Source organism: Emydura macquarii, unplaced genomic scaffold (assembly GCF_026122565.2).
Source record: "Emydura macquarii macquarii isolate MOO-44397 ecotype Brisbane River unplaced genomic scaffold, CSIRO-AGI_Emac_v2 contig_3530, whole genome shotgun sequence".
Classification (NCBI taxonomy): domain Eukaryota; kingdom Metazoa; phylum Chordata; order Testudines; family Chelidae; genus Emydura; species Emydura macquarii.
The window spans coordinates 7841394-7868686 of record NW_027133667.1 but is presented as its reverse complement, the minus strand read 5'-3'; the positions used below and the strand labels follow the sequence as shown (position 1 = coordinate 7868686).

The 27293-nt window shown below is 40.6% G+C and overlaps 1 protein-coding gene across 11 annotated transcripts in view; it reads right to left on the bottom strand.

Annotated features, from left to right (window-relative positions):
- Positions 1-896: 896 nt before the first annotated feature.
- Positions 897-27293, bottom strand: part of DENND5B (DENN domain containing 5B) — a 159123-nt gene continuing 132726 nt past the window's right edge. For all 11 annotated transcript variants that reach the window (XM_067536098.1, XM_067536095.1, XM_067536099.1 and 8 more), the window contains 9 exons: positions 24212-24340; positions 23151-23272; positions 20159-20304; positions 16486-16604; positions 10137-10324; positions 8753-8835; positions 8449-8575; positions 6225-6399; positions 897-4710 (listed from right to left, as the gene is read on the bottom strand). In XM_067536098.1, the coding sequence (XP_067392199.1) occupies positions 4527-4710; positions 6225-6399; positions 8449-8575; positions 8753-8835; positions 10137-10324; positions 16486-16604; positions 20159-20304; positions 23151-23272; positions 24212-24340 (1273 nt within the window). In that variant the 3' untranslated portion in view covers positions 897-4526. The remainder of the gene's footprint in view (positions 4711-6224; positions 6400-8448; positions 8576-8752; positions 8836-10136; positions 10325-16485; positions 16605-20158; positions 20305-23150; positions 23273-24211; positions 24341-27293) is intronic.

The window sequence follows — 27293 nt, the reverse complement described above, 5'->3', positions numbered from 1 at the left end:
ACGAAGGTCACAGTCACACTTTGGTGCTTGGGGGAGCTAAATATCAAGGAGAATACCTGCACACAATACTCATGAGCTCCTCTCTACAATGTCACCGAAAGATATCAATAGAATTGTTATATTCAACCAGTCCTATCAACAGAACCTATATTCCAGTTTTCAATTAGCTCATTAACTTCTGACATGCATCTTTTGGTTGCTATTCCGCAAGGAGAAAAATGACAAATTATTATTTTCAGAGTTTTATTTGTAAAGAACATAGCATGAAAAGCTGTATTTAAATGTACTTCAAAACCTGAAAAACTCATGTCAGTTTATGATATGTTAAAGTGCTTGATATAACAATACTTTTTACTAATTTCTTCCTGAAAATAATCCAGTTCTGATTGAGTTAGTAATTATGTAAAGACAATAATAATAATAATAATAAACTTGCTATGGAGACACACAGTTTTTTTTTAAACTATACAGGGCACATTTGTACATTTCAAGTGTGATATAGAATATTTCACACCTTCATTTGACTGAAAGACAGAAATTTCTTAAATATGCCTTCTCACAATTATTTTAAAGAGATCATTTTGAACAAAGAAACTAATTACAGATGTGAGTTCAGAACAAACAGATTTTTCACTGAACACAATGGAATCCAGTTAGATTTAGAGAATTATAAATACATGTTTTATATAGAGATTCCTTGATGAATTTGATTTTCTGACTCTTTCAAGTTAGTATACTCAAAGTTAGTATAATAATGCTATGCAGAACTCAGACATTAGAAACAGGCAAAATTTGGTTAAAGAGTTTACTTTGTAAAAGTCAGCCCCAAAGGGCTTTGGTCTTTCCTAAGGTTCCATGTCTCAACCAATGAAGGTGCTTTAATACTGAAGTATAAATTGTGTTAGCTTAAATGAATCCTAATTAGCTTCTTACCATTCTAAAAGGCTACCATGATTTCTGTTGACCTCACAGAAAAAATACTCAGTTTCCAACTATCAAAGCAATCTACTAAAAAAACCCATGAAAGAATAAAATTTTGTTACAAAGAACCATACTCCTAAGGATGTCAAGTAACTAGTGTATTAGGGATTAGAAGTACTCAGCTGTGCCTCATGTTTCAAATATCTCAGGGCACCTACAGTGTCTTATTGCATATAAGGGAATTTTACACATAATATTCTTCCCATATCATTCATGTGGTGTGAAACTTGACAAAATAAATGTGTCCCATAAGTTAGCATATTCCATGTGAAGTTATGTAGTAAAGTTAAATACCATGGGTTTTTACATCTAGTTGATAAGGGAAAATCCATATGTAAAGTTTTAAATGTGTCAAGTTTTAATTTATTCTTTAGATTAAAAAAACACTACCTTTAAGAAGTCCTTCTCCCTTCATACTATGAACACTCCTTGCCCTCTGTGCTTGACCTTTAAGGATGCCGCCATTTTAATTTCTAGCCTAACCCACATATATTTTCCACTTAACTTCCTTGTGGCCCAGTGTCATGGCTACCTTCTTTCATCAGCCATAAGTATTTAGAAAATTCATAGCACAACTATCAGGATGCAGACTACGTTGGAAAGGAAATGTAATTCACATGCAAAAAACCAACACATCAGTGACAAAATGGATCATTTTCATGGTGTAATGAAGATCATTTAGAAGACTGGGAGGTCAGGTGGGAGGGAATAGTAACACTAATTATTGGATATAAAATTGTTGATTTCCAAATAATGAAAATTAAAATTTGCAAAGCTCTTAGTATCACACAACAGTGCTATAGGGTTTCTGATACTTAGTTTATAATTAATTCAAAAAGTCAGGTTTTAGGGATGTATTTTCAATTGTTGGCCACATCTCCTTTTGACTTTAACTGGAGTGGCTTGGCAATCCCAAAATTCCCCCTTCTAAAGATGTAACGGTTAATTCAGAGACCATGTACAGACATAGGCTTTTGGTACAAACCCACTGCACTGTTCATAGTCCCCCAATCAGTTCTCCACAAGTCCAATAGTGATGGTATTGGTCAATTCAAGCAGGAGCAGATTCATGGGATTCTGAAAAGCTTTAATTTGGTAAAAGCTGTCCCTTAATCACTAAGCAATACAACCTCCCGTGCCTCCCATGATAACCTCAGGTGTTGAGGATAGCAATCTGAATAGTGTGTCAATAGAGTGGTGGTTTTGCATAGAAACATTCAGGTATTGGAAGCTGAGCATAGACTTACATAGATCAGATGAGATCCTTGTATCTTCCTAGGTTTCTTTACTTTTGGTCAGCATTTTTCTATTTACACCCTACAACCCTTTCATCTACACGGATGCCATCTGACTGCTTTTCATCTATCCAGGAGGTATGGGGAGGGACTTCCTTCCTGACATGAAAATGAATGCTATTACAAGAACTGCCCAACTGGAGGGCAGTAGCAGACTGGAAACGTATTACTAGCTTACAAGAAGAGAGAGCATACCACCACCACCACATTCATGAGCTTCACCAGCCTGTAAAGTGAATCCTTCAGTTGCAGGTATCCTGCACAGCAATTTACACTGCCATCATGCCCAAAAGTTGGTGCCATCTTCCTTCTATCAACACTTAATACTTTTGTATGATCTAATTTTCATTTTGCCTCCCCTTCCCTCAATCTGCCCTTATTCTTAATCTTTTTGAAATACTTTGAAGGAACACTACACTCATCCTCCCTCACCATAGCTCACTGGATATATTAAATCTTGACTACAAGTTGGGAGTGACTAAAATGTGAATTTTCTAATACTGTTATGAAGGTGACAACATATAAGCAGGAAAGAAAGACTTTATTCCTAAGCCCCTTTCCTTCCCTGGATCTTGTTTCTCTCCTCATTATATTTATTTATTCGAGGTTCACTAGCTTTCCAGATATAACAAAAAACAATATCCAACATTCAGCCAAAATCTTTTATAATGCACTGCAGTTCTGACCTACAATATAATCTGTTACTTTAGCAAAGGGCCTCTCCCAAGCAAAGACTGCTAATTATAACAAGCTGTGTGATGTCCCCAGGCATCCACTGAAGAATAAATTGTGATCAAATTGATTAAACCAGTGAAACAAACAAAAGGATTTTGAACCCATCTCCAAAGGCTAATTAATAATGGCTGTAAATTAACATGTCCCCCGCTTTGCATAAATCTAATCTCAGAGAAAGGAAAATTGAATAACACATCTCATATTTGCTGCATGCTATCGCCCAATTGACTTTAAATAATCTTGTTTTATTTTAGCACGTGGTACTTCAGTAGCTCCCAGTTTCTCTAAGTTCTGTGCCTTTGACATTTTTGTTTCTCTAACACATTATTAGTTTGAAACAGTATGAGACAAAAGCCTTGATATCAATTCCCCGTGCCTCCCTTCTTTTCTATAGCTGAATTATTCAAAACCAAAGTGACCCTGTGCCACCCAGGAACACTTACTCTCCAGGATAAAGGAAGACTAGTAACTTGCCAGTATTTCAAAACTGGTTGAAATAGTTCTGTGGCACAGCAAAGACAGTGTTTGTGGCTCTACAGTACTATATGCTTCTCAAAAACAGCAAGAGCTTGGTTCATCTTCTGAACCAAATTCTTCAAGAAACCTATAAAAGCAGAAACAACCTCCCGAAATACGTCATCCACAGTACAAAAGCTGAAAGAAAAAAAAACACCCCCATCTGAACAAAATCCAGACAGAAGAGGGACAAAACGACAAATCAAGCTGTTGACATTCCCAAATATAGCCTGGTGCTGTACCATTTTCTTTTTTTAAAAAAAAATATGCATCAGATCCTGGCGGGTTCTCTTGGAGGCTCAACAATTCCTCAGGTCCAGTGTTTAAACACATGATATACATCTCATCTTCTGCTGATTGATGAAAATTACACAAAATATCTTAAATAGGACGACTCACAGCTAATTATGCATGGAAAGGCTTGGCTCTTTAAAACATAAAATAAGGGAATCCATGTACAGTAGAGTAAACAGTATACATTCACAACATTTCCGAGAATGAGATGATAGCAATGGCTACATACTGATACTTGCTGCGCTCCTCTGCAATATCTGAAAAAAGCCCTGCTGAGTTTGCACTGTATTTACACATTGACTGGCTTCTTCCTTGCTATCAAGTAGCAACACATCCTGCCCCTCCCCTCCCCAGTTGTCCCCCAGTTTTAGGCTACTTATTTTCAGCACAATAACGTTCAGTCTAAGAAAAATGTAAGAGTAATATAATTTCTTAAAGAAGATAGCATATTTACACACATCTAACACATGAAAATACTCTATTTTATTCTGTTTCAAACAAACTAAACTACAATACCGCATTTTAGCTTGTCTGCAGCTTTAGGAGAGTCCTGAATCTGGTGTAAACGGGGTCTCCCACTCCCACCCGATAACAGGCTGCTTTGTTTTACAGTGATGCACTACCGCAGCATTCAAGTTCTAACAGGTCCCCAATTTTTGTTTGCTCGCTTAGCAGAGAAATAATGAAGTTCTCATCAAAGCCATGCTAAACATCCACTCCTTTAATGAGTGAACCTTCTAGGATGATGTTGAAATCTTGTAATGTCTGTAGGACTCTGATGAGGGAATTCACTGTCATGCGGTCCCGCAGAAGGGCGTTCTCCTCATACATCCTTGTAATGGCAGGACATTCTGCTAGTAATGGAATCCACTGAGGAAACAAGTGATCCCTACAGAGAGAAGAATGGAATTAAATGTAATATGCTGTGCAGCAGTGGTTCTCAACCAGGGGTATACATACCCCTGAGGGTATGCAAAGGTCTTCCAGAGGGTACACCACCTCATTTAGATATTTACTTAATTTTACAACAGGCTACATAAAAAGCACTGGCCAAGTCAGTACAAACTAAAATTTCACACAGACCATAACTTGTTTATACTGCTCTATATACTATTCACTGAAACGTGAGTACAATATTTATATTCCAATTGATTTATTTTATAATTATATGATAAAAATGAGAAAGTAAGCAATTTTTCAGTAATAGGGTGCTGTGACACTTTTGTATTTTTATGTCTGATTTTGTAAGCAAGTACTTTTTAAGTGAGGTGAAACTTGGGGGTACGCAAGACAAATTAGACTCCTGAAAGGGGGAACAGTAGTCTGGAAAGGCTGAGAGCCACTGCTGTACCAAAGAACTTAATCTGAAAGTCGCCCTTAACACACCCCAAAACACATTATCCATTTTTGCACATGTGACGTGTGTCATTTGCTCCCAAAAGCTCCCCACTTAATTGTAATCCTGTTTATATTATTATTATTATTATTTATATGCAGTGGCATCTACAGGCACAATCAGATGAGTACCACATTGTTCTAGCTGTTGCACAAGCATGTAGTAAGAGATGTCCTACCCCAGTTTTCAGTACAAATTCATTTGTTTTACTACTTCCCCATTTTTATTTAGAGAAACAGGAGTATACTGTTGTACTTGAGTCAATGGGGAAAAAAAATAGAAAACGTCTAGAGCCTACTTTAGTATAAATCCCTGACCAGACTGTAGGTAGCATAATGATTTTAATTTTGGGAGAGGCAGGGAAGAGAGCCGGGAAGTCAGATTAATGCCATGGGGAAGGATTCAGTTTAATTCACAGGCAAGTAACTAGGAAAGAAAAGTTCAGGAACTCTATACTGGTGTAATGCAATTTTAAAAATAAAAATATCTAGATACGTAAGACAAAGGAAGAGAAAAAGGAAAATTATCTATAGAAGTACACAAAAATCCTATTAGGAAGGGCAGATTTTCTTCCCAAAAGGTTTTGCAAAGACAGAAATAGCCATGTGCTGTCTTCATTGGTGTTTTTAGAAAGGGAGCTGGGGGAGGAAGAAGTGGACTGATTCCTCTTTTGAGGGCACCCTGAACTCTTAAGTCCTGTACTTTGTGTAAAATATCACTTAGAGAGGAAGATTGCACGCTCAATTTCCTTGTATTACCTGAATTTCATTAAAACAGAAAAGAGTGACTTACAGAAATTTATACACTAATCATCAGGAGTAATACATATCTTATTTAAATTTCTCTTCTGCTCTTAAGGACATTTATTAAAAGTATGAGCTGGCCAAGTTATATGGCCAAGATATTTCAAGCAGGTAAATTAAAGTGTCCAATGAGACTGACACAATGACATTCAACCGAATATTCCAGTGCAAGGGAACATCATGGTGAAGATTGCTGATATGTACCTAGTCCCCAGGCAAACCAGGATTTGGAATTTGCCATCCTTCCCGATGTTCCTTGGTGCAATGCTGACTGCATTTACATAGTGACAGAATGTTTTGCAAGATGATCTCTGAAGCAGCACATCCTCTTCATTGTCCCCAATCTGGTCAGTGGTTTCAAAATAAGCGACAGCTTTCTCTAGGGAGGGAAAGTAAAACCATGTCACAATTAACACAAAACACTCTGAAGCACTCTCAGCCCTTTACAATTATGCAAAGCCATTAAAAAAAGTCAGCTTGTGCCAAAGGCTACCTCACAGTTACTATATAGCTATATCCTCTCTAAATATAGGGGGAAGCGAGGTAATCTCAGAAACTATGTGGTGACTGTTGGCAAATATGATCACTATATACTGTAACTTAAATAATTAGCATCATGCATTAGTTCAGTGATTAGCATCATAAAAAGGCCTATAAATAGTTTAATCATTTCCATTTTGCAAATGTCATTAGCTGTTCATTATAGATTTCCTGAGTGAGATCTAACCTTGGGCTAAAAGCTTTAACTTATTTATTCTCTTAAAATATATTCCTGAGACCCAAAGGCCGAGCAGTGTGGACCAACAGATATTACTGTACAACATCCAGGGAATAAGACTATTCTCTAATCGATATTTCCAATCACCTCATTTACTGCATTTGAATCTTGTGAAACTGCCAGAGAACTTCCTTCTTTCCTTATAAAAGTATTTTAGTGAATTAGCGCTTACGAAAATACAGTTCTGGTAAGTGGCATGCAAGCTACCCCTACAAATATATCTGCATCAATAAGCCTCAATCTCAGAAGCAGAATCCTCTGTCATTTCATGTGCTGGCTGTCTCCTGAGAAGAGACTGCCAAACCTATAGCAGTTTTTATGACATGGACAAAATCGGATTTGATTTCATTTGAATCAGAACCTGAACCCATTTCCAGCAGTGGAAGGTTATTTCTAGTCACAGGCTGCACCTGTATATTTCCTCCTTGTCACCTTCTTCCCATCTTTTGCTGCCTAACAGTAGCTCTGGAATCACAGTATGTAATTCTTCCTTGTTTTTCCCAGCAAGCCCTCCCTACACCTGCCTTTTATTACTGCTGTGTACAATCATCTTTGCTGTGGCTCAGACTTGCATTCTTGGGTCATCTTTGGCTACTTTTTCTCTCTCCTCATACATTCAGAAAAAATAACCTTTCCTTTCTTTGCTTTTTGACACCTGTGTCTTCCCCTCCCTTGATTACTAGAAGTGACTCCACTATTGCCTCCCCAATTGCCACATATTGCTCCTCTCCATTCAGTCAGGAAAGCTGCCACTAAAATCTTCATCCTTTCCTGAGCAGGCCAGATCACTCTCCCGCCCTCAAACTTCTCCACTAGTTCACCCTTACCCACTATATCAACTTTAAAATATCCCATCCCACCCCTCATGGACTGGAATCTGCCAAAAAACACTGGCCTCATTCACAATATTTCCTTCCTCAACTCCCTTCATTGTGCTTTCTTCTCTGCTGCCCCCTCCGCTTGGGTAACCTCCCAATCAGCCATTCCCCTCAAACTCCTCCCAAAATACCCACTTTTTTCTACAAGGCTAAAATACATTAATGCATGTAAGTTAAAAGCCCTCTCCACTCCACCCCAATGTTATGTATGTACTGAGGACAAACTTAAAAAAAAAAAAAAAAAAAAAAAAAAATGTTATTGTCCCAAGTTAACACCTGACCTGGGTTTTCCAGAGCACTTCATCCCATCTCTGCCTGTCTTTTAGATTGAATGGCACTCAGGGCAGGGACTGTATTTGTATTTTTACAACACAGAGCACAACTGCACGTAAACAAACACTCACATAAGGTTACCTCAAGAGACTTAAAGTTCCATTGAATCATAGAAGATTAGGGTTGAAAGGGATCTCAGGAGGTCATCTAGTCCAACCCCCTGGCTCAAAGCCAACTCCAACTAAATCACCCCAGCCAGGGCTTTGTCAAGCCAGGCCTTAAAACCCCCAAGGATGGAGATTCAACCACTTCCCTAGGTAACCTCTTCCAGAGCTTCACCACCCTCCTAGTGAAAATGTTTTTCCTAATAACCAACCTAGTTTGTCCTGGAGGAACTGAATGGAGCTCAAGCTTATTAAAATCTAAGGTATGCACACTGTAGACATTTCTCTCTAATCCCTTCTCATCCCACACATCCCAACACAACACAACAGATTACCTATGAAATCCCAAATGAATACGTTCTTGTGGAAAATCCGAGCTGACTTGAATCCATGGTGGAAGACCTGCTCCAGTGCGGCAACCAGGCCATTTTCACCACATAGTAGAATGGTAAGGCTCCCCCTCTATGGAACAAAAGATACTGTTCTTAAGTATAACTTGCCTTGTTCCTGTATAATAAGCTTCAAAGCCCAAGTTTAACATTGGTTACTAGTACATTTTATAACCAGGAAATGGGGATCAAAGATTTACATGCATTTTCTCTTCTAAATACAGTATATTTAACGCTAAATAGAGAGTACCTCTTTCTCTGGCTTGTGAAAATGTTTCACAATATTGTTCACAGCTTCCCCAATTCCCTCTTGGATTTGCCCTGCATTAGGTTCTGTAAATTAATGGAAAGCACAGTCACTGAATAGGACAACATTAAGACAGTGCACATTAATCAAATTCACACACCATAACAGACTTGGTTCAAACTGGAGGAAACATTCTATCTTTAATACAGGGAGAACTCATGAAATTATTTGTGTTGAGCAAATATATGAACCCCAGTTATAAGTGACCAAGGAATAACATCAAAACTAACCAAATTAATTGCCAGACAAACTGCACAGGCCGAGGCCTTGCCTTTATAAATTATTTATTTCAGCTAATGAAACTCTGTCCATCACACATACGCACAGCACTCTTTTACTGCTAAGAGTGCTTCACAGTTTTTAGGCCAGAAGGGACCAGTTAGGATCACCTAAATTGACTGTCTGTATAATTCAGGCCAAAGAATTTCACCCAGTAATTCCTGCATCAAGCCCATAACTTCTTACTGAACTAGAACATATATTTTAAAAAGGCATCCAATCTAGAGTTAAAAACTTCAAAGTGACAGACTCCACAGCATCCCTTGGTGTGTTGATCCAATGGTTAGTTAACCTCACTTTAAAAAAAAAAAATCTCTATGGTCTGAATTTGTCTAACTCCAGTTTTCAGCCACTGGATCTCATTATGTCTTTATCTCCTAGATCAGTGCGCTCTACTATCAGAAATTTTCTTCCCAGGTAGGTACTTACAGGATGTCATCAAGTCATTCATTAACATTCTTTCTGATAAGCTAAATAGATAGAGCTTCTTAAATTTCTCACTAACACATTCCAGACCTTGAATCATTCTCAGAGTTCTTTTCCAAATTTTCAATGTAACACAATTCAGTGTTTTTGCTTTTAAGAAGTACTGATGGGCTTCCACATGCATTCACATGTCTTGCCTCATGTGGCCTGAGAGGCAATTGAATCACTGAGTTTTGTGGTTCCCACCCCTCAGGAAATGCTCTGAACATGTGCGTAGACAGAACCACACTCATGGAAAGCAGCACTGGTTTCATGCTGCTCTCTTCAGATTATATTTTGCCTGGAGAGAAACAGATGCTGGTAACTGAAAAAAAAATAAAAATACTTACTACTCAGCACTTTACAATAAACCTCAAAACTCTGTGCTCCTAGTGAGAGGTTATCATCCCCATTTGATAGATGGGGAAATTCAGGAGGAATAAATAATTTGCCCGACGTCACAGAGCAAATTAGAGGCAAAGCCAAGGCTCCTTCAGACTAGACTTAGAGGTTACAATCCTGCCTTTATTTTCCAGTAATCACTACCACCACTTTACCACTGTGGGAAATGGCCTGGGCTTACTTGTATTTTTTCCTGTGAGGGAGGTGATACTCAGTCTGCGAGCTGTGGTTGGGGATTTCTGTTGAGGTGGGGTACGACACTGCTTCCCAAGATCTTCCTCCGACGTTGAAGTTATTAGTTCTCCAATAAGAATTCGCTCCAGACTGCCATCATCCACTCCCTTCCCCAGCCATCGCCCGCACGGGAACCTGTGGTACCAAGAGTTTCAGCTAGCTGAACATTCTAACTTGAATTCAAAGCTAAGGGACATAAGTAGTTCAGGCTCAGCTATGACCTACCTAAACATTATTATTTGGTAGGAAATAATCTCCAGAGTCAAAAACTGCCACTTAAAAAACCAAACCCCTCTATTTCTATGAAATGGAAAAAGTGTCTGTCTTAGAAAAAGTGAGACCTCTCCTTGTTGATTGTGCAGCACCAAGCCATCCCTTTTCTCAGAGCTGCACTAACCATCCATGTTTGACTGCAAAAAGTAATTAAGACACAGCAAAGTTAACTTTAGTGCCATTAAAAACAAAACAAAACAAAAAAATCCACATTTGCCAAATCAAAAGGAAATAATCTTCAAGCTTTTATGAAAGCACTAGACAGTAGAAGACAAAAGTGTTATACAAAAGGATTTAATAGGGCTTTTTTTAGGTATCTGCATATATAAAATGAAAGCATGTAAAGCCACAACTGCAGATGAAAAGATCCAACAAAAAAGACAGTTACTTACTGGCCTTGTAACCGTTTTTCTTCAAGACATGGGTGCAGCAGATGTGTATTCCACTCAGGTGGTTGTGCACCCAGCACACCGAAGCCAGAGAAATTCAGCAGTATCCATCAGGGTGGCACTCACACCCTCTGACACCCATAATCCCTCCCATGGCTATGTAAGGACGGCACCACCCTGACCCCACTCAGTTATTTTGCACCAGATTCCTACGCTGGAGACTCTGAAGCAGTGGGGATGGAAGGCAGAAAATGGAATACATGTCTGCACCCACATCTCAAAGAACAGTTACAGTATAGGTAAATAACCATCCTTTTTTCTTTGAGTGGTTGCAGTGATTTATTCAGGTGACACACAAGCAATTCCAGTAGGTGGTGGGGCTTAGAGTTTACTTAAACAGTGACCACAGCACTGTCTTCCCAAAGTTTGCATCTGACCTAGATGCTGCGGTAATAGCATAATGTGTGGTAAAAGTATAAACAGAAGATCACGTAGCCCTCAAATGTCCAATACTGAAACATCACTGCTGACTTTGCTAGACACACAAGAACGGCTGTCTTTTGGGAGTGGAGCAGAGCGACAGGGAGCAGATAGACAGACAAGCAGGTTGCTCTCAGTTCAAATGTAGAATGGGTGAGGGTGACCAGCTCAGTATCACGGTCCCACAAAGAGACTATTGCTTTCAAAGGTGGAAGCAGGCAGACAATACCTTTTAGAAATCTTGCTACCATGGAGTTTGAGTTAACTATTTTCTTTGGATCAGAGGACAGAATGATGAGATTGCTGCAGAGTGACCCCTCAAAGACCCAAGCACTTCAAATATAACAGATAATCCAAAATGTCCTGAACACAAATTGACATGGATTGAATTCCCTTAGATATTGTCCAAACTGAAAAATGCGCCATTTAGCCAAATAAGTAGATCTAGTAGATGGTTTTCTATCCTTAAGCAGGCTTTTATGAACTCTTTCCAATCATTGCCCTTCCTCCTCATCTAGCCATGTACCCTCTACACTGTGAGGTGTGGATTGCTTAGTGTGGGATGAACAACATGGACATGGTGCTGAGTCGGCAGGACGTGAAAGAGAGGAAGAGATTTGGAAGGGCACACAGCTTGAGAAGGTCGGAGAACCAACATTGTCTTGGCCAAGCAGGCACAATAAGTATTAGTTTGGCATGGTCCAACTTCAGTTTGAGGATAAGATGAGAGGGAGGGGAAAGGCATACATCAGATCTGTGCTCCAGTTCAGAAGGAAGGCATCGGTTAGAGGCACTGGACTGAGTCCCACTTGGGAACAAAAATGATGATGGGACTTGTCATTCATTGCTAAAAAAAAGTCAACCAATGGGATGTCCCATTCCCTGAAAATGGACATCACCATGCTGCTCTTCAGAGACCGCTCATTGCTGGAGAAAATCCTGTTGAGATGATTGGCTGACTGATTTTGAGAGCCTGGTAAACGTTCCACTGTGGGTATGATGTCTTCCTCGATGCATAAGTGCCATAACTTGAGTGCTTCCCGACAATGCCGGTAAGAGCAGGCTCCTCCCTGCTTGTTCACATTATACACTGCAGTGATATTGTTAATGAGTATGTGAACTGCTGTTTCCTGATCCACTCCATAGTAAATGGCGCAAAGCTCCTGTACTTTGATATGATATGAGGCTTCCTGCTCTAACCACAAACCCATAACATTTTACGTCTCTAGATGTGCTCCCCAACCTATTATGGAGGCATATATGACTATAGTTCTGGCTGGTGGAGGATGGGAAAAGAACACCCTGTCATACATTATTCTGTTCTGCTCACCACTGTAGAGAGTCCAGTATCTGTGGAGGCACTTGGACAAACTGGTCCTCTGACTGGCAACTTGGGTGATAGGCCAACTTCAGCTATGACTGGAGAGGACAAAGAATCTCACATGCTGAACCACATAAGCACAGGCAGCCACATGTCCCACAATTTCATGGTTGAAGGATACAGCCAAAAGGTGCCAAGTTATCTGGAATTGCTCATGTGGGAGGAAGGTCCTCGAATTTGTAGAGTTCAATATGATCCCAATGAACTTGATTTTTGGAGTCAATGCCAACTTTGCTTTGTTCAAAATCAACCCGTCAATTGAAGATGTCCAGAGTGAACTGGACATGACTGAAGACTTGTTCTTCGGATATACCTTTCACTAGGCCATCATCTAAGTACAGGAAGACATTGGTTTCCTTCCTTCTGAGACAGGCCGCTTCTACTGTCATGCATTTGGTAATGACATGAGGGACTGATGACAGGCTAAACGGGAGAAGAGCATACAGATAGAATTGACCAGGGAAAATCGGCACATGGAAATAGGTGTCCTGAAGATTGAGAGCAACAAACCACTAGTTGTGATTCAATTAGAATGGTAGCAGGGTAATCATATGGAATTTAACATACTTGATGTAATTTGTCAAGACGATGGAGATTGGGATCAGTTTCACACTTTCCTTGGACTTGTGGGGGGAATCAGGAAGAACCAGGAGTAGAATACCTTTCCCCACTGAAGAGGAGGAGTCTACTCTATAGCTTCCAGAGCAAATAAATTTGGATCTGCTGAAGTAGTAGTGGTTCGTTGGGTAGCAAGCTGGGGAAATGGATAGAAATTCTATGGCATAACCCAATCCCACAGTGCTTAGGACTCATCTGTCCATAGTAGCTGTTTCTCAAGCACTGTAGAAGCAAGACAGCGTGTTTCCAAACAGAGATGGGTTTGAAATGTTCACAGCTGGTATGCGGCTCTTGATATGAAAGTCCAATAAGCTGCCTGCCCAAAGATAAATAAGATGGGCTGATTGGGTAAAACTAGTCCCAGAAGCTCATCTCCTCTGTGACTTAAGTCCTTTCTGGGGAAGTCTTGCTAGCAGGGTAGGACAACTGTGAAAATTATTGCTGAGAGCAACATTGCTGGTGTTGTTGCTGACCTGCAAAATTAAGTCTTTTTGTGGCCTGTGTGTGTAAATCCCAAAGACTGTCGAGTAGCTTGGGAGTCCTTAAAATAACGTAAAGTTGTCAGTTTTCTCAGAAAACAAAAGTGATCATCAAATGGTAAGTCCTCTGTCTGTTGAACTTCAGGAGCTATGCTGGAGTTCTGTAGCCATGAGTACCTTATCATCACAGTTGCAACCATAAGTCTGGATGAAGCATCCACCACATCCAGTGCTGACTGTAAAGACATCTCGGCTACCAAACGGCCCTCTGCAATCAATGCTTTAAAACGCTTCCCTGGATGATTCTGGTAAAAACTTATCTGTAAATTTGGACATCATGTCCCACTTTACAATCACATATACACAATAATGCTTGTTGGTTGCCAATGTGCGTTTGTAATGAGGAGGTTGAATACACTTTTCTCCGCATCAAATCTAACATTTAGACTATGTTAAGAAATGTTTCTACCTCCTCTGCCATATTCTCTCATTTGCTGCAGTCACAATCAGGCAATTAGGAGCTGGATGGGAAACATTCGAATCCTTCCATGGGGACATAATATCTGGCCAGTAAGCTAAGCTGTGGGTGTTATAGATGCTGGGGTATTCCACAGAGATTTGGTAGGATCCAATATTGCTTCATTTATAGGGAGAGCCACTTCCCTAGGAGCTAAGGATTGAAGAATGCTAACTTATGGGTGTTCTCTTGAACAAACTCAGGCAGAATATCCAATGGAGATGCCATCTGTCTCAGGAAGTCTTGATAGGATTTAAAGTCCTCTGGTACCAGAGATGAGGACTGAGGCACGGTAGCACTGTCTAGGAGATGTTTCCACACTTGATCCTGAAGACCCTTCCAAGTAGCCTGGCAGTAAATCTAGGAGCCACTCTGCAGTCCAACACACCAGCCTCATTGGCACCAACTATGGTATAGTCAAAAGCACTCTGAGTATTGGTAAAGGCATCACACTTGGTGCTACAGTGGGCATTGGTATTGAAGGCGAAGTGGGAACTGGACCTGCAGATGTACACTGTGCTGGAATTGTCATCGGTACTGAAGATAGCATCTGTGCCAGCAGACCCTAGGTACTGAACAGAAAGCAGATTATAACCCAGGACCCTGGGTATGTAGAGGTGCAGAGGATGGTGATGACAATGATAAATCGGTCACCAAACCAGGAGATGCTGAGGACACCAAAGATGAAGCCACCACAGTCAAGTGTTCTTGAATAAGTGGTGAGTCAGGACAGACAGGCACATCAGTGGTGTGGAGACTGCTGGTATGAACACCACTGTCATCTGTGCCAGACTCAGCAGAGACCTCTCGAGTGGTACCAGAGTTGATGGTACAGAGTCTAGTTGATCAGCTATTGGTACTGGAGAGTGGGTTGAAGGCCCAGCTTTATCATACATACCAAAACACTCAGGGTATCGGTCCACACTCCTGCTAGACAGGGGGGATGAATCTCTCTGAAGGCTGGAGCTGCCCCTGTCCATTTTCCTCAGAATACCAGAGGAAGGAGAATGAACCTTTTTCTTCCTGGGTGAAGAATCTGAGTCTGGACACGGAGCCCCTGTCCGTTCTGGCTCAGGCACTCTCTGGAGGGCCTGATGATCTGCGGGGGTCTCCAGAGCTGAAGTGGGTCTCATGGCTTTCTCTATAAAGTGCTGTCTTCAAACACAAGTCCCTTGCCACCTATATTCTCTTCTTAAGCAACTTACAGACAAAGCACCTTTAAGTAGCATGCCCTTCACCAAGGCACAATAAACATTGGCTGTGGGGGTCACTGGTAGGGATATTAACACCACTGATGGACAATGTTTAGAACCCAGGGAAGGCATCATCCTGGGCTAAAACTCTACTAAATAGATTAAGCTAAACTAAATCCTAAGGTACCACTCAACAGAACTATTTACAGGAAAAAATACAAACACTGATAAAGAACATGGGGTGAGACGCTACATGGAATGCTCCAATTCAAGCTGTGGATGGGGAGAAGGAACTGAAGGGTGTCAGGTGGTGTCAACCTTATATAGCCATGGAAGGGCTACAAGGGCCAGAAGGCACAAGTGCCCCCCTTCCTCCATGGGTACTCCAAAGCAAAGTTCTCTGGCTTCGGTTCGCTGGGCACGTGCATGCCTGAGTGGAATACACATTTGCAACCATTTGAAGAACTGTCATTTTCTTGAAAGCTACACTTCTGTATTCTTATTCAAATAGTCAGATATTTACTGGCTTTTTTTGGCCATCTACCATTTTTAAACCAGCTGTCCATACTTCCATTACAAAGATTTACCTAAAATAAAACTACCATTGGGAATAAAAATTGATTTTTTTTTAAGGTACAGCTGTGCTGGATAGACATAAGCCCCTCAATTTTGCTATTAGATGCAGTGATGATAAGCACTTGAAAAATATGCAGTCTGTCCTGTCTCAGCAGACTAATAAAATCTCATACTTTAAAGCCTCCCCTAGTATTTCTAATCAGATTCTTCACCTTGAGTTGTAGTTTCTGAAACCTTGCAAATTTCAATCTGAAACTCTCCATCTCTGAAGTCTAAGTCGAGTCACCTGTCTGCATCATAGTTCCGCACACCCAAAAAGGACATCAGAGATCTTTAGGGGTTTTTGGATTTCAGATTTAAAAGTTAGAAACTTTAAAATGTGTTGCTTACTTGTATGTGTGTCCTGTGATTTCATTTCTCACCATAACACAGTCTACCAGCCACTTGGCTAATAACCCTGAGTTGTCATGACCAATCTGAACAGTTGTTAGCTTTCCTAAATTCTGGCACTGCAAATGAAAGAAACAGGTTTTATTCAGTTTTAAAGATAAATTATTGTGGGTCATCTAATTCACTATTTTTAATTTCATTTGCTTTATGAAGCATGGATTCCTAACCTGGAACACATTCTAAACTGGAACACATCCAGCTGCAGTGTAGAAATACCCTATGTGTATGTGGAATCCACCGCTTGCTGATATTGGGGTGCAGCACGCATGTACCAGAACAGGGACAATGATGGGTCATTAACTGTACTGACTCTGCTCTCAACTTAACAACAGGCATGTTAAGGAGGTTGGCTGGAACTGGGAGAAGCTACTTTCCCCAACTTGTCTCTAAGAAGGGGGAAGTGGAGAGTGTGGAAAATCCTCAAACAGAGCAAAGAGACAGAGGTGACAAAATAAGGTTTGAAAAAAGATTCACAGAAGGCAGAAAGAGGAGAAGGCTTTTGGAGAAACAGGAAGCTTTAGGAGGAGAGGGGAAGAGATGGACAGGCTTTCTTAGAAGGGGGGTTGGTTTAACAATGTCAGGGAATGCCAGCTGGGCTGGAAAGACTCATGATTTGGTCATGAACTTCAGGGGAAAGATTAGACACCTTAGACAACTCTGCCCAAGTCCAAAGAACTCTCCGGAGTGGTGAGGAACCAGAAGCAAAGATATATATATCAGTGTGTATTATGTTGTATAAATGTGTATTTCTCATGTAATTAAAAGAAAAGCAGTGGTTTTTTAGAGTCCTGTGCACACGCTGTGTGTGGCTAAACAAAGTAAAAGAAGCAGTCAGAGGCAAAAAGGCATATTTTAGAAAGTGCAAGTTAAATCCTATTGAGGAAAATAGAAAGGTGCATAAACTCTGGCAAATGAAGTGTAAAAATATAATTAGGAAGGCCAAAAGAGAATTTGAAGAACAGCTAATCAAAAACTCAAAAAAAAAATTTAAGTGCATCAGAAGCAGGAAACCTGCTAAACAACCAGTGGGGCCACCAGATTATCGAGATGCTAAGGGAGCACTCAACGAAGATAGAGTTATTGTGGAGAAACTAAATGAATTCTTCACATTGGTCTTCATGGATGAGCATGTGATTGAGATTCCCAAACCTGAGCTATTCTTTATAAGTGATAAATCTCAGAAACTGTCCCAGACTGAGGTGTCATTAGAGAACAGATTTTGGAACAAACTGATAAATTAAGCAGTAATAAGTCATCAGGACCAGATGGTAGCCACCCAAGAGTTCTGAAATTTCGCATTTGAGTTCCTTCAGAAATACTAATTGTGGTATGTAACCTATTATTTAAATCAGCTTCTGTACCAGATGACTGGAGAATAGCAAATGTGATGCCAATTTTATAAAAAGGTTCCAGAGGCAATCCTGGCAATTACAGGATGGTAAGCCTAACTTCAGTAACCAGGCAAATTATTTGAAACTATGGTAAAGAACAGAATTATCAAACCCATAGATGAACATGATTTGTTGGGGAAGACTCAACACGGCTTTTGTAAAGGAAAATCATGCCTCACCAATCTACTAGAATTTTTTGAGGGGGTCAACAAGCATGTGGACAAGAGTGATCCAGTGGATACAATGTATTTAGATTTTCAGAAAGCCTTTGACAAGGTTGCTTACCAAAGGCTCTTAAGCAAAGTAAGCGGTCATGGGATAAGAAGGCAAGTCCTTTCCTGGATCACTCACTGGTTGAAAGATAGGAAACAAAGGTTAGGAATAAATAGTGAGTTTTCAGAATGGAGAGAGGTAAATAGTAGTGTCCCCCAGGGGTCTATACTGGGACCAGTACTATTCAACATATTCATAAATGATCTGGAAAAAGGGGTAAACAGTGAGGTAGCAAAATTTGCAGATAACTATCTTGAATAGTTTTGTATCAAGTCCACAGCAGACTGTGAAGAGCTACAGAGGGATTCCACAAAATTGGGTGAATGGGCAACAAAATGGCAGATGAAATTCAATGTTGATAAATGCAAAGTGATGCACAACGGAAAACTTAATCCCAACAATACATACAAAATGATGAAGTCCAAATGAACTGTTACCACTCAAGAAAGATCTTGGAGTCACTGTGGATAGTTCTCTGAAAACATCCACTCAATGTGCAGCGGCAGTCAAAAAAGCTAAAAATGTTGGGAATCATTAGCTAATAAGGGAGAGATAAGAAGACAGAAAATATCATATTGCCACTTTATAAATCCATGGTACACCCACATCCTGAATACTGTGTGCAGATCTGGTAATTCCATCTCAAAAAAGATATACTGGGATTGGAAAAGGTACAGAAAAGGGCAATAAAAATTATTAGGGGTGTGGAACAGCTTCCATATGAGGAGAGATTAGTAAGACGAACTTTTCAGCTTGGAAAAGAGACGACTAAGGGGGGATAGTATAGAGGTCTATAAAATCATGACTGATGTGGAGAAAGTAAATAAGGAAGTGTTATTTACTCCTTCTCATAACACAAAAAATAGATGTCACCAAATGAAATTAATAGGCAGCAGGTTTAAAACAAATAAAAGGAAGTATTTCTTCACACAATGCACAGTTAACCTGTGGACTCTTTACCAGAGGATATTATGAAGGCCAAGATTATAACAAGGTTCCAAAAAGAACTAAGTAAGCTCATGGAGGATAGGTCCATGAATGGTTATTAGCCAGGATAGGCAGGGATTGCTGTTTGCGAGAGGCTGGGATTGGCGGATGGGATGGATCACTTGATTACCTGTTCTATTCATTCCTTCTGAAGCATGTGGCATTATCCACTGTCAGAAGACAGGATACTGGGCTATATGGACCATTGGTCTGATCCAGTATGGCCATTCTCATGTTCTCTGCTGGCTTTCATTGTCATGTACCCTGAAGAGGTAGAAGGTAAACCAGCAGACTCTCACTGTCTGTGAGATTCCAGGGGACGTAGAAGAACTGCTGGCAGGCTTGGGAAATGATGCTAGTTTCAGGATCTAGCCAACTGGACTGTGGCGTTCCCACTGCCAAAGAGGAGTGCCAGACCCAAAGTGTACGACTGAATTGCATGCTTATAGTACATGCCTGAAGTGCTAAAATTTTGTGCCCTTAGCCTGCTGAGGCAGAGCATAAGATTTAGCATTTTGATCCCCTCCCAACAGCCTTTTGAGTATCCAGCAAGGGAACTCGAGCAGAAGGGCAGCATAGAGGCAAGAGGCATAGTAGGGCAGTTGTCACTGGCAGAGCAAAGGGAAAGCAGGGAACAGTAAGAAATGTGATTAGGGATGATGTAAGCTGAGGTGAGTTGTACAGAGCAGTTAAGGTGAGGACAAAAAGTATGAACTACACATGGTAGGTAAATGAAACCCAGTGAAGAAGAGGAGTGACATATTCTGTCCATCAGTGAGGACAGTAACTTTATAAGCACTAATTTTCTCTCTTTTTTTTTTTTTAAATGTACAGTGACCTTGGACACTCAGATGCAATTTAAAGAGATTGGGCTCTGAACACAGAAGAAAAATTAGCAAAATAAATGTTTCTTGGTGGTAGTGCTCAATACTGAGTACTGAAAAAGACGAGAGCACACTCACCTCAAATGTCATTTCTAGAAGATTTTTAGGAATCTGCATTACTCCTGTATCTCCTAGTTCTCCCGAAACACAAATCCATGGGTTTGATGTGGTGATTGCATTGCTGAGCTTTTTGATAGGGATTATCACAGTCCTGTACGGAATCACTAAAATGAGGGAAAAAAAACCAATCAAAACAACTGCATTTTAAAAAAATGTGCTTTACACAATATATTATAATTGGGACTTGGCTCTTGTGCTTGTATCTCAAATGCTTTTCAATATCTACTGTGAATGAGACCATTCTAAAAAGAAAATGTGTCCTGCACATAGTATTTGCACCAAATTATGAAAACACTCATTATAAAAGAAATCATAAAACCATTTCAAGTCTAGACAGAACTCAGTTATAAACAGAAAAATAATATGTTAAAATAAAGCTGATTTGCATAGCAACTTTTGGATGATTTCAACACAGGCACCAATTATCACTCATCTATCAGAGCAGCCTCAAGTACCAATTTCTTAAGTCTCTGCCACTGCAAACAAAATGGTCTCATAGTTCTGCACATTGAGAAAAGACAAGGAATATTTTGCCCTTCAAATTTTAACAATGTCCTTTAGATGTTTTGCTGTTCTCCTGCAACATTTGGAGTTAATATACTCAAAGGAAAATTTGCCAACAGTTGCATGATGCATAAACCAATGAATCAGAAACTATGAAAATGGACCCCAGTATAAAACGGAGAGAGTCTCCCACATTTAAAGCCAGAGAATGAGATGGGGCAAGGCGTTCCCTTAAATGTGCATAAGCAATATATTTGTGATTGATCTGAATAGCCACTAGGTGTTGCTGTTGCACCACAATGAAACTAGGAACAGTCACCCTGCAGTAAAACCAGTTCAGTGCAATAAATCACTTTAGAAAATGCCTGCTTCATCCTATCCCCATTTTAAAAGCGGGGCATTATAATTCAAACACATCATTATACTCCCAGGTATCAGAATACTGCCAAAGCTGTGTTTACTGAGTTGTCAGACTGAAGACACAGATTTGGAGTTTTTGTCCTCTGCCTGAGTTGAAATATTATGGAGCAGAGTCTCAGTCTACAGTGGCACTATTCTCTCAGCACCACTTAAAATCGATGGGAATCTCAACATGCCTTGATGCTTAATGCAAGTTGAATGAGAAAAATAGAGCTGGCCACCCATCTCAACTAGCACTGGACAATGTGGAATCACACCCGTTTGTATTGCCAGAGTTGCTTTCCTGATGTTTTGCAAACCAGCTTTTTCTTTTGATTAAGGAAATCATTCTTTTTTTTACTTCTGGATGCAGCATCTCAATATTGTACACACAATGCCACAGACTCACTCTTTCATCCCACAGTAGTAAGTTGCCAACACTGATGCCCCAAAAACCAAGATAGAGAACAAGACAGTAGGAAAAACTTCCATGCACTCTTGGACAATTCACTATTTGTAATCACTCATTTCCTTAATTAAAGCTGAAGAGGAGGAAAAATTCAATGACGAGCCCATACTTCAATGACTAAGTAAGACTCACTTTACTTCACCTCCTAAACAAATAAGAACGTGAAAATAAAGAGACCAAGGTCAACACCACAGCCTAGTGGTGGTGCTCCCCACTGTGAGGGAGGGGAAAACAAGGTCATGTCTAGGTTTTGGCCGACTGTCACTCCTCAAGTATGTAGGAGAGGAGGAAGAGGGGAAACAAAGAAACCTTTCAGTCATGTGAGCAGGGACGTGGAGAGAGAAGGGGAAGGTTACTGGTTCCACAGGGCAGCCAAAGGGACAATAGCATCTGGCCCCCAAAAGCAGACTTGCTTTACAAAATGGCTTCCAGCACACGGAGTGACCTTCTATGTAAAATGCATGCGAGGCCACACCGTGCAGAGGATGCCATTTTGATTCTTTATGGGGCCTGCAGAGGTGCTGCAGAACTGCACATGCGGCTTGTGTCAATGAAAACGTTGAACCAGCTTGGTGGGTTAAAAGCCCATTGTGGCGAACAGGTGTGAACTCACCCTTCAGTTAACATAACTATTAACGTAAACCCAACTCAAGACAAAAGGGTGGTGTGTGTGTGTGTATGTATGTGTGTGCGCGCGCACACGTATGTACACCTACCCCAAGTGTTTTTGGGCTAAGTATTGCTTTGTGTAAGTGGGTTCGGGAGTGAGCGATCACACAGAAACCAAGATGACAGACAAAAATAAAGAGAGAAGCAGAAGAAAATCTGCAAGAAAAGCTAAGCAGGAGCCTTTAAGCACAGTGTGATCCTGGAAACAGCTAAAGAGAACTTTTGGGACTGGTGTTGGCTACAAAGGCTTGGGGGATGTAAACTAAGAAACTGTTCCTTTTGTTCTTGGTTCCTTCTGAATTCAGAGAGACAGGGCTTCAAACACTCCCCGTCAATAGCCAAAACTGCATCAAAGAAATACCTGGCTATCACCAATTTCTACTTTCAATTAGAACATCCCCAAGGCCCCAAACTTTGACCAGTTGCTTGGTTCAAAAGGGGCAACGGTACATAGCGTACACCTACGTACACACAAAGTGCCTGATCCTTCAAAGTGTGCTGTTAACAGGCCCCACGGAGTTCTGTTTCTCAGAGGCCAGAAGGATGGTGGCCACACTGTATGTATAGTGGAAAAATATGGGGGGCCTTGAGATGTGGAGGACTTTTCTGAGTAAAAAAAGATGAAAGTCTATGTAATTATGACATATGAAAATTGTACTAGGACACTTAAGTGCTGTAATATTATCTGAATGCTACCCTCCTCCACTATCCCAGTCTGTCATAACCAAAGCACTCTCACGTGACTGCGCACTCAGCAGAGGTGGTGATCTCAGTAGCCACGAATGCAGGCTTCTTGATAAGAGCCCAGCTACACTGATCATGCAGGAGTGTTGTCTCGGGATCCCTCCTCTGTCACCATGACAGTGACTATCCTTTCCATTCAAGACAAAGTTTGAGTCTCCAACTCACTGATTGTGGTGAAGACACTTGTGAAGCAGAAGTAATCCACAGCATTGAGCGAAAGAAGGTGATAGAGGAATTGCTCTCGTTCTTCCTCGCAGCGTAGGAAAGCATAACGCTTGTAAAGTTTCCTGTGAGAAACAAAAATATTGCTGTCACTTTAAAAACCAAAGACACTAAACCAACGTTAAAAGGCCCACGAAACTCAGGACACCAAACTAAGGGCTAACCTACATATACAGGAAACATTTTGGGCCAGGTTGGCCACTGGTGTAAACTGGCAGAAATCCACTGAAGTCAATGCAGCGATGTTGATTTACACGAGCTAAAGCACTAACTGTATGTCTTTAACATCAGTAAATAACACTGCTGTACAAAGGCAGATGCTCCCAATGGTGATATGCACCAACTCCAATTTTTTTATGCATATTGTGTTTATGCTGCCCGAAGGGTTAGTAAAGGGGAGGGGGAGCAGAGGGGATTCTTCCCCTTTTGCAGCTGGTACCCTGAGCTCCTCCCTTCCTTTTTCAAACTATTTTAATCACAGGCTGTAAGTTGGCATGTGTGTGAAGTCTGATATGTCAGCATTTGTAAATGCACTGGGGCAGTTTGTTTCTAACTAAAACCGAACAGGCTAAGGACAGCTCTTAAGTCTGCTAACATCAGTGGACATGACTAAAGCTATTCAAAGATACAGCCAACCCACAGCCTCTCATCCTTCAGGCTTTCCTCAAACTTTCCCTTTTGTGGAGTGTGTGATGTCCTCTCCCTCCCTGTATTCTGATTGGGGATCTTTGCTTAGGATCTGCAAGTGGTGCCCTTCAGTCGTCTAATATTGGGTGGTATTTGGTCCTCAGCAATCCACAAATTAACAGGGTCTTGATAGAGGGTGCCAGGAAGTAGCCTGACCCATGGCCATGTAGTGACAGTGGAAACACCTTTTCTCTGATTGGTGCTAGCTAGTTCCAGTTCCACACCAGCTGCAGAGGCAGACAGTTCACAGGGCAACCTTAGAACCTTAACTGGGATACTGTGAAAAGGAAGCTTTAAGAACAGTAAGTTACTCTTACTTAGCGAGTGCTTGGTTAGAGAGAAGCTGCTTAAGGTGCTGAGACAAAAGCTTCTTTTCAAGAGACAGTCTGATCCAGCCTCGAGCTCGACCCACATCAGTCTTTATCTCACTCATGTTCTGAATATGCCTGAAATGGGAGGGGGGGAAGGAAACAGGACAAAATAAATAAATACATTTAAAAAAAATCACAAAATCCTGCCCACTTAAAATGACAGCATCTAATACGTTTCAGAACTTGAATTTAATCTGAAATATCCCTGGAAATTAACACTGCTTGCAAGATATGCAAGATACATGGCCCACCCCTTACCCCAAATTAGAGAAGAAGTCCTACCAAAACTAAGTAAAACAGAGTTGACATGGTGGTCAGCAAATATAAAAAAAGCTGTTTTCAAAACTGTTTCTTTAAAAGTTAGCATAGAGATGGGGCCAAATCTTGTTAAGAGAAGTTTTTTTAAATGGTTTTAAAACTTATTAGGAAGTCTATTGCACAGTTTTGCAAACCCATTTATAACTGTTTATACTGTGCATTGGCCCTGTATACCCTGACCAGAGGAACGGAGTTAGCACTTTGCTGGGGGAGGAAAGGGAGAAGGGGAAAATCATGTTGAAACACTGTTCTGGCTAACACTAATCTATAGCACAGAGACTAAAGGTCCAAAATAAAAGAAAAGAAAAAGAGTCACATTGGGAAAGCCAGTCATGCAACAGCAGCTCCCTTGATAGTGTTAACTCAAATGTGGTATGTCTCGGAAGCTACCATCTGCACTCCTAAACTATGATATAGTCTCTAAAAGCAGGTCTAAATGAACCGTGATTAAAATGCCAGTTGCCACTTACATTCCTATTGTTGCTACCACTGGCGGAAGCAATGATGGGAAATTTAAGAAAGAGGCTGATAATAGACAAAGTCAACAGCGATTTGATATGTGCAAGGAACACTTAACATATGACTTGGTCCTATCTACACTGTTAAACCTACCCGTGTTAAAACCATGTCATGTGACTACTGTGTTATAACAGAGTCCTCCAACAAAAATAGTTTTCACCAGTGCAGATGGTATCTAAAAGTGTTAGTTTTCCCAGACATTTACTCTAAGGCTCCTTCACACTTCCCAGAGAGGTGTAAAAAGGGCCTTGCTTAAATGATAATCAAGCCTAGTAGATTTTCCACACATCCAGTTTGTAAGAAAGCAGAGCTATTCTGAACAGTTTGTTAAAAAATTTTAACAAAAATTTCCCATGTTCCAACTTGGAAAAAATGCTAAAAATCCTACAATACACACATCTTTAGAATAGGAAAAGACTGCCACGGCAGACTGTAGCCTTTAAAAACAAAATACTAGGAAAAATGAATAACGGTTTTCAGTGTATGGAAGAAGTGGCTGCTAACTTGTTAATTTTTACTCAATTCATGTGTTAAGTGCACATGCAATTCACAATGTTCCATACCTTTATGTAAGCTTTGTTAAGACCTGCTTTCTAACTCACATAACACTGAAGGCCCCACGTGCTCTGCAAAATGCCCCATGTTAGGAAATTTGACAACAGTTACTCCAAAACACTGTTTGATGAAGTCATGCTGCAACTGCTGCTTATTGTGCTGACTAGCATGGTCTCATTATTACTTTATATTCTGCCCCCTAAACACCCCTCCCACAATCTGGGTTGTAAACTCTTCATGGAAAGGACTGTACTGTGTTATGTTTGTACAGTGTCTAGCATAACAGAGCTTGGGCCTCTAGATGCTGCCACAATACAACAACCACCAAATAATAATAATGCCATGTGGCTTGTGGAATCAAAGAATTAATCATAAAATTGATTAATAGAATGCCTGGTCTGAAACTGGTCATAGAAGGCCTGGTCTGAAGTTGTAGCCTGAAACAGAAATAGAAGCCCCAGGCTAAACCATTAACAGAATGCCTCAACTGAAATTATGATAAAGATGCTAAAATCCCACAAGAGGTCTCTGAACCACACCCCAAATGCAAGTTCTCTGTTATAAGCCTTAAGCCTTTTGAAGTCTGTGAACAGACTTCACCTGTTTCGATAAGTACCAGTACCTGCCCCCCTTTGTCTTACCGGCCCCATAGAAACTCACTCCATACAAATTAGCATTTGAACAGGTATTATGTAACCACCCATCTTCGGGTGTTAGCCAGAGTCCCTGACAACTACATTGTATACTCAAGTGACTCATTGGGCTTTCCTGTGAGGGCGTCTGGTGTGCCCCACTGTGCATTGTGATTGTCTTTCCTGTTAAGGATAAACTGTTAATCAAATTCCACTATATGATCAACATGTAAATGAACCTAAGCAACCCCTATAGAAGTCTTTTGTATCTGGTAGCCAGGCGAAGTACATTTGCCCAGCATCCAGACATGCTGCTTGACTTCCCTATCGCCACCTGGGTTTTCCCTATGGCTATAGTATTCCCATAGCTATGGTTACGTGATTGTGTGTGTCACAATTAAAGCTGCACCCGATCCAACTCTAAAATGTAGCTGTGTGATTCTTTTCCATGACAGGATGCAAAACTCAATAAACTGAAAACCTCTAGAAAAAACTTGTTAAAGAAAATTTCCTAAGCAGAGGCTGCTTAGTGAAGACACTACCTCCACCAATGGGAGGGCTTCTCTGTCAGCATAGGTACTCCATCTCCTCCAGAGGCGGTAGGTATGTCGACTGGAGAAGCCCTCTTGTCAACATAGCGCTGTCTACAGCGGGATGTAGGTTGGCGTAACTGTGTCACTCAGGAGTGTGGATTTTCTATCCCCCTGAGCAATCTAGTTATATCAACATCAATTGCTAGCATAGATCAAGTCTAAGTGTACCAAGTTTTTACAAGTCAATAACTCCCTGCCTGTGCGCAGAAGTATATTATAATCGCATACATATTCTTGTCCTTTATTACTACATTCACTGCTTCCCTCTTTCAGCACTGACTTGTACCAGTTGAATCACTGTAGAGAACCCTGGTCTGGAGCTGGTAAGCACTTTGTGAAGCAATCTCTTTTTTTAAATCAGATTCTGACAGCTAGCTGTTAGGACTTCCAACATGGCTTTTATAAAGGGAA